General features: G+C 38.0%; 1 protein-coding gene across 1 annotated transcript in view; it reads left to right on the top strand.

Moving 5' to 3' along the window:
- Positions 1-1,108: 1,108 nt before the first annotated feature.
- LOC109037894 (GTP-Rho-binding protein rhophilin) overlaps positions 1,109-7,899 on the top strand; it is a gene marked incomplete at its 5' end in the record, with an annotated part of 72,102 nt that continues 65,311 nt past the window's right edge. Inside the window, 2 exon segments of the mRNA XM_072305929.1 lie at positions 1,109-1,186; positions 6,531-6,655. Coding sequence (XP_072162030.1) covers positions 1,109-1,186; positions 6,531-6,655 — 203 coding nt within the window.

Raw genomic sequence — 7,899 nt, 5'->3', positions numbered from 1 at the left:
AATTTTAATCGGCGGCCATTTTGAAAAATTAGGGTTTTTTTTTAGAAATCTAACGTCGAATTCGTTCTCGGGTCAAAATACCCCCGGATACCGAATTTCAGGTGAATCCATTGGCAAGAAATCGAGTTTGTCAAATTTTCGGCCACTTTGAGCCTAAACCAGCGGCCATTATGAAAAATTAGGGTTTTTTTTTAAAAATCTAACGTCAAATTCGTTTTTCCCGTGTCAAAATACCTCCAGATACCGAGTTTCAAGCAAATCCATGTGCAAATAGCAGAGGTGCCAAGTTTCGGCCATTTTGAAACGGTTTGAGATATTGACTTCGGGTTTGCGCGAAAATTTTTCTCTTTTTATGCTCTTTCGAACGAGGTATCACAAAGGGGGTCTTTCCATTTGAAAAAAAAAAGTTAGGGTCCGTAACCCCCCCAAGGGGGGGGTCCCCCCAAAATTTTTCGGGGGGTCAAAAAGTAGCTCCCTTTGATCTAGGAACACCCTCCAAGTTTCAAATCTCTACCTCAATTAGGCCAAAAGTTAGAGGGGGGGGGGAGGAGACTTTTCAAACACCCTGTATTATGAGTTTGAATCCATCAGAAACTAAGTCAGTCAAAATCAAATTTAACTACATAGGAAGTGAAAACGATTTGTATTTCGCAAATCAAGCAACCAAAGCAACCAAACTGTGTCAGAAATGTTCCCAAATTACTAGGTAAGGCTTTTATCAGCTCATCATCTGATCCAATAATTTTAATTGTGGCATTTCATTCGGCATGTTGCCGCACGACTTCTATGATACTCAAAGTCTCACATATATAATTTGAAAGGGGGAGTCTGGGGGGGGGCAGCGCCCCCTCAGCAGGTAGCTTTTGCTACTTGTTAATTCATTTGTTTTCTATTTATTTTACAAGCATGATAAGAACACTTCAGAACGTTAATGCTATTGAAAAGTTGTACATACAAGATGCAAAGCAACAATGAGGGGGGGGGGGGAGGCTGAACCACAGAGCAATCAAGGGTGTAGCTCCCTAGTAACTTGATAAATTCACATGATTCCTAGTTTGATTGACCGTTATTTTAACAATGCCATTTTTAAATTATTTGTTTTTCTAAGGACTTCATTCTGGAGCATTACAGTGAAGATGGAACTAACTATGAGGCAGTCATCGTTGAATTTATGGAAATGCGACAAGTATGCTCTTTATTCTTTTCTTCAGAATTTCCTATTTAATGTGCCCACTCAAAAAGTATTATAATGAATTACTTTTGGATTTCCCTACCAAGTTCTCAATTTTTTTTTCTTCATCTTTTATCTTTCATATTACCTTCAGGTAACTAAGTCTCTTTAAGTTGGGGAAGGGGTTAGCAAATTTCCTCACCCTGGCATGCTTTTCCAACTGAAAACAGCAGCATATCACAGTGCCAGATATTAGAGCCAGACGAAAGCAACAGATATCGGTGAATGACAACGGGGTGTTTCAGCACTCATGCACCCATCGCTTCTGATGAGGTCCTAATCTTTATATTCCATTTTTCTGAAAAATTAGCATAAACTTTGCAGCTCAATCATTAATTGGACGTAACTACCACTTTCTTTTAAAAAGAAAGAAGAGAGAAGAATAAAACACGCGAGGATAATTTGTGGTAAATGGGTGTATGGCAAGGAAAGACAGGACATATCCAGATAAAAAAAATTGAACAATAAACCAAAAAGTGGCAGACACCAAGAAAAATTTGGGTATAAGTATATATAAACAAATCAGACTACAAACAAAAGGAATACATGGTGACAATGGAATAATTCTTGAAAAATATCAATGAAAAATCTGCTGTAAAAGTCTAATAGTCATAACAAAAGAAGAATGATGTGGCTGTATGTTGCGTCATCAATTAGGGCCTTAAGTCCTTAAAAGGAGATCTGATGACAACAAGATAAGAGACTTCTAATCAAAAAGAGAAAGGACCTTGCAAGTAGAGTCATAATAACAGTTCGAGCACACCCATCAGTGTTGTAAATATTTACTTTAAATGCCTCATTTATTCTGGTCCAACATTATGCTGGGATGAACCCTATGAGTGCTTCCAGTCGTGGAATGACAGGAACAATGGTAAGTCAATGAGTGTTTTCAAATGATGTTCTTGATCTAAACTATGTTTATGGGCGTGTTTTTTCATAAGTAATGATATTCTCGCGGGAAGAGACCTGCTACGCTTCCTCGCCCTTCTCCCTCTCCACATCTCCCTCCCACTCCTTCGCCCCCTGGTTCCTTCGGATACTGGACGAATGGGAGAGGGGTTTGATCATACGCTGCTGTTGTTTTTGTTCTAAACAACATTTATGGGTGTGTCGTTTCAGTATTAGTGTGATTATTTGGGGAAAGAAACTTGCGACGCTGCCGAGTCACTCCGGTTCCTTTGGATGCTGGACAAGTTATTGTGCTAAGCGGTTGTTGTTTTCGATTTGAGATTTAAATGTTGTTGCGTCAATTCAAAATTTCACCAGTATTTTCTAGCCAAGCCTTGATCTCGCTTTCTGAAGAAGGTTCCACTTTGAACTGAACCCCCCCCCCCCCCCTTAAAATTAGTTCGAAGTGATTTCTGCAGTTTTTACTTAATAGCGAACACAATTTTGTCCCGTTTTATTCTTTCCTTTACGATAATTTGAACCTGAGTTATGATTATTTTAAAAATGGTAAAATTTGACCTTTGGCCTATCATAACACGGTCAAAAATCAAGATATTGATCCACGATTTGAGCCAAAATTCTTACCTAGTTTTTTATGCTCTTTCGTATGAGGTATCACAAGATAGGGATTGTCATTTGGAAAAAAATTTGGGGCCTCCCCTCAGCTGAGGGGGGACCAAAATTTTGACCCCCCCCCCCCCAAAAAAAATGATGGTCCCCTTTGAGACATGAACATTCCCAAAGATTCATTATTCTAACTCGTACCGTTCAAAAGTTAGAGGGGGGGGGGGGCTGGACTTTTGGAACACCCTGTATGGTGTTTTCTCAGAAGCAGCGTTGTGTTCTCTGACAGTTTCGGCTGTGTTCTCGGGAGTTGCACCGTGTTCTCGCCATTTTCCTGTGTGTTCTCTGGAGGTTAGGTTTTGGACACAAATGGCGCTCCGTAGCTTGGTCTTTTTTCGGCATTTTTCCACAGTGGCGAGATCTTAAATTTAGAAACAATATGAAAGGATATTTCCTAAGTTAGACATGACTCAAGTTTTTGGATTCTAGTATCTTTTAAAGTAAGTATTGAAATGAAATGATGGAAAAGTTGGATTAAAAATTCAGGATGACTGTATTCAGAAAAAGTTAAGAAATTCGAGGATTGGTATGATTTTAAATTAAGTAGAATAGTTTTGTATTCATAGGAGTGAGGGGTGTTGGTTATTAAAAGTTTATTATGGAATTCATGGAAAAATGTTAGGGGTCTTTTAGAAAAAAATATAATTTTGTACATAAACTCACCTGAAAGCCGAAGTAAAGAAGCGACCTTTATGTTCACTGCCCAGTGGGTCACTGGTTTTTGCTGAGAGTAGGATATACTACCCAGAGGAGAAGAGAAGCTCGAAAGTGAACAAAATTTGAAAAGAGATTGGTGTTTTCAAGTCAGCCAGGGGTTGTATACTCCGTTGGTTGAAACAGTGGCTGTTGTTTCTCTTGAAAGTTCCCGTCCCCTCTCTACTTCCCACAGTCGGACGAAACACATATAATTGGCTTCGATTTTAGACTTATGAGAGCTGAAACATGATGAGATCATGGTGCCGAAAAAGCCACAAATATTGAAATTGACATTAATGAATTATAGAAATGGACGTATTTACGCTAAAAGGAACTATGCTGCACGCAAATTCTATGCTTATAGTTCCTTTTTGCATAAATACGTCCAAATATGGATTATTGTGATAATATAAGTCTGTTCAGTAATGAATTATTTTCAAAATGAACACATGGTGAGCAAAAAATAGTTCTGAAATGAGTCAGAGACATCACAAATTTGATTGAAACGAGTTCCTTATGTCGTAAATCTTGTGTAGTGTTTGACAGGAACCAAAAGCCCATTGACATGATGAGACTCAACAGATGACTACCGATGAGTCACACTCCTGGCAAGACCAATTCGTAAATCTTGCGTAGTTCTTGGTAGAAACCAGAAGTCCATCGACATAATGGATCCTAACATACAGCTATCGATGAGTCACACTTTGTGGTGATGTTGTTGTTTGAATGTAGTCATTATTTATACAGGGTGTTCCAGAGCACCCGTCCACTATATTTTTCTCGGAAATGGCAGAAAATTGAGTTTCAAGACAATAACTTTCAATGGTAAATCAATGAATGAATGAAACGATGATAAAAATATTTACATCCCCCCCAAAACCCCATGAGGGGGGGGGGGGGTTAACGGAGGCGCCCCCCGTTTGACGCGTATTTCCAATAGGAAGGGTATGTTGTGACTTTGGATTTAAATTTCATGGCCAAAAATAAGAACTTTTTGTTCCATGCCTTTTTTCCCCAAACCCCCATTTTTTGGAGTTGTGGGTCATTTTTGGGGCAAATTTCAAGCAGACACAGTAGGCGTTAAAATTATCCGATTTTCAAAATCTGAAAGTCTCCTAAGAGAAGAAGTCAATGCTTTTTTATTGATGTGCCACATGACCTTGTTGATCCAAAATTATGGGGGCCACAACTCCCCAAAAATGTTGAAGCCTTGAAGGCCCATAAGTCGAAAATTTTAAATAGCATTGTTATGTTTTAGTTTCAGATTTGGATTCTACGCAAAAAGTTACGTTGAATTGATATGGCGTATAACCTACTTGCCCCTTTTTTCCTCCAAAAATACACAGTTTCTTATGGGAAATTGGGGTTCTAAAGTAATTTGGAGCAAATAGGCCGTGCGCCATATCAATTGTACGTAACTTTTTGCGTAGAATCCAAATTTGAAGCTGAAACACACCCTTGCCGTGTGAAATTTTCGGCTTAGGGTCCTCCAAGCCTCAAAATTTTCTGGGTGGGGTGGGGGGGGGGGGGGGGGTCGTCGCCCTTGTAAGTTTAGATCAACAGGGGATATGTGGCACATCAATTAAAATGTAGATCAATCAATAAAGACTTCTTCTCTCAAAGGACTTATAGATTTTAAAAATCGGATAATTTTACCGCCCACTGTGTCCCAATTGAAAGAGCAATCTTAAGAATGGTCCAATTTAGGTCCAAAAAAATGGTACAATTAGGTCCGCAGGGATTTTTCTAAAACAGGGTCCAATCGATACCTTATGATACCCCAAAACTCTGGTAAAAATTTTAGCTTGAGTAAATGCACGGTTTCTGAGAAATGGGGGTGGGGGGGGGGGGGTCAAAGTTGCCAAATCGCAATCGTTCTTGACAGCATTTTTACAGCAAAAAGACGGGAAAAATGGACGAAAAAGTTACACATTTGATGGGTTTTGGATGTGAATGTTCTTATTGGTCCCCGGTGCCTATATCCGCCTTCAGTTTAAACAATTTTCACCGCACCAAGGATCATAAATGGGGTAAATCCTGGACAAACCAGAATTCTTTGTCGAGCTTTTTAAAAATGGAAGTAAAATTGTTTGTCTCTTGCAGAGTTCATGGCTAACAATATTCCTATCGGTCCTTTATACATAAAATTAAGTTGAACTTTGCAAGTTTTTGTCGCACAGTGGTCCAAAAAGGGGGAACTAGTGGACAAATAAAGCTTCTCTGTCAAACTTTTTAAAAATGAAGTAAAACTGTTGGTCCCTTGTAGAGTTCAGATCCCAGACAAATCCATCTATTTAATTTTTTTGAATTAATATTGTATGTCAGACCATATCCTTTGCAGGACTTTGTTATAGATTAGATTTTGTAGCATTATTTGTTTTTGCTAATAATAATAAAATATGTGTGATAAGCTTATAATGTGTAATAAGCTTGTGTAAGCTTATTATGTACAAATAAAAAATTGCAAGCTTCTTTACAAGGTCACGGTACTAATCTTTAAAGAATTTATTTTTTCATTTGACCTTATTATTATTTTTACTATTATTATTTATTTTTTTCTCTCTTGTCTATATTTATATCATCCCAGCATAATGTTGAACTGAAATAAATGAGGCATTTAAAGTAAATATTTACAACACTGATGTGTGTGCTCGAACCGTTGTTTTTACTCTACTCTTGCATTGGCACAAAAAGAGATTTCTCCCTCACACCCAAAATGGAATCCTAAATCAAAACAGGATAGAGGCATCACAATAACAGGTAGATGGGAAGCAATGAACCCAATCCTATGTAACATGAAGAGAGTAGAGCAAGAAAGTAATAAAACACCCATCATTAGTGTATTAGAGAACAGAAAGTATTTCCGTTTCAGTCTGTTTCAATCAGGCATTGATAGCTCCATAGATATGAAATAGATAAAAAGGTCGGTGAGGGATGTAAAAGGGGTAAAGTACACAATCTGTTTCAAAATATCCCTTGTAATTAATAATTTGGTTTTTCTAATGTTTGATAATTTGATTGGATGTTTCAGGCAATGAGAACCCCAAACAGAGACAACTCTGGTATAGCTCTCCTTTTCCAATATTATAATCAACTTTATTTCGTAGAAAGAAGATTTTTTCCACCTGATAGAAGTCTCGGAATATATTTTGAGTGGTAACTTTTCATGCTTACTTTTCTCTTATTATTTTCGATTTATTTATTGATTGAACAATGAACGGACATAAGCCTAAGACAACAGATACAATACAAATTCTACAAGATGACAAAATAATTACAAAGTTCAAAAACTTAGTCAACAAAGAGATATAATAGTAGAAGAACTGAACTATAATAACAAAGGGAGATAACAGTAGCAAAATGAAGGAGTCATAGGAAGAGCATAGGGTCACAAGACCACAAACAGAAACAAACTGAACTTAATACTTTTGCGCGTGAAACCTACCCATATGCTTGAAAGAGCCATGATTAGAGCACTCCAACAGCTCTGATGGTAGCAAGTTCAACAGTCTGATCATCCTACACCTTGCTGAATCAAAGTCAAAATTGGTTCTAGCCTGAATCTCATGAAACTGCCTGCCTAACCGTAAAGTATAAGACACCTCACGTTGACGGAAGACAGGAAGCTCAGGAGACTGCAACAACCCATTCAAGATCTTAAAGCCGTAAACAGCATTGGAGTAGCTGTGCAACGAACAGACGGACGAAGTGTACGCCAAGACTAAAGATACATCACTGTAATCATGGTCGCAGAAAGACATAGGCATGCTTAATTTAAATGACACAAAATGCAGGATGAGATGTCGGGAAGACTCCAACTTATGAATGCCATATTGAGTAAAGGGGGACCAGATAACAGTAGAATATGTGAGAATAGGAAGACCCAGCGCATGAAATAAATATAGAATGGTGGAAACCTGAAATTTGGTGGACGCCCTTTTAATGAAACCAACCATCCTACAAGCTTTGCTAACAACCAAATCCATGTGATTTGAGAAACTGAAATCAGAGCTAAATGTTACACCAAGGTCTCTAACAGAATCGATCCTTTCCAGAGACTCACCGCAATAAGAGTAGTCAAAGGAAAGGGGAGAATGATGTTAAATTTTACATTTACCCAGATTAAAATGTAAACTATAATTTGAGACCAGTCAGACAAAAAGTCGAGATCGGCTTGAAAGAAAGCAGCATAATTCAGACTAATAATTATAGCATAGACCTTAAGGTAATCAGCATAAAGCAAGGCACAAACAAACTTTAACCCCAAAACAAGATCATTTATAGAAAGCAAAAATAAAATAAGGCCAAGATGGGAGCCTTGCGGGACACCAGGAGAAACCTCACTAGTATCAGAAAGGACACCATTCCACCTGATTTGTCGGGTACATTCATAAGATATG

This window comes from Bemisia tabaci, unplaced genomic scaffold, assembly GCF_918797505.1.
Source record: "Bemisia tabaci unplaced genomic scaffold, PGI_BMITA_v3".
NCBI classification, from domain to species: domain Eukaryota; kingdom Metazoa; phylum Arthropoda; class Insecta; order Hemiptera; family Aleyrodidae; genus Bemisia; species Bemisia tabaci.
Note: the sequence above shows the minus strand (reverse complement) of the source record. Positions and strands in the feature narration are given on the sequence as shown.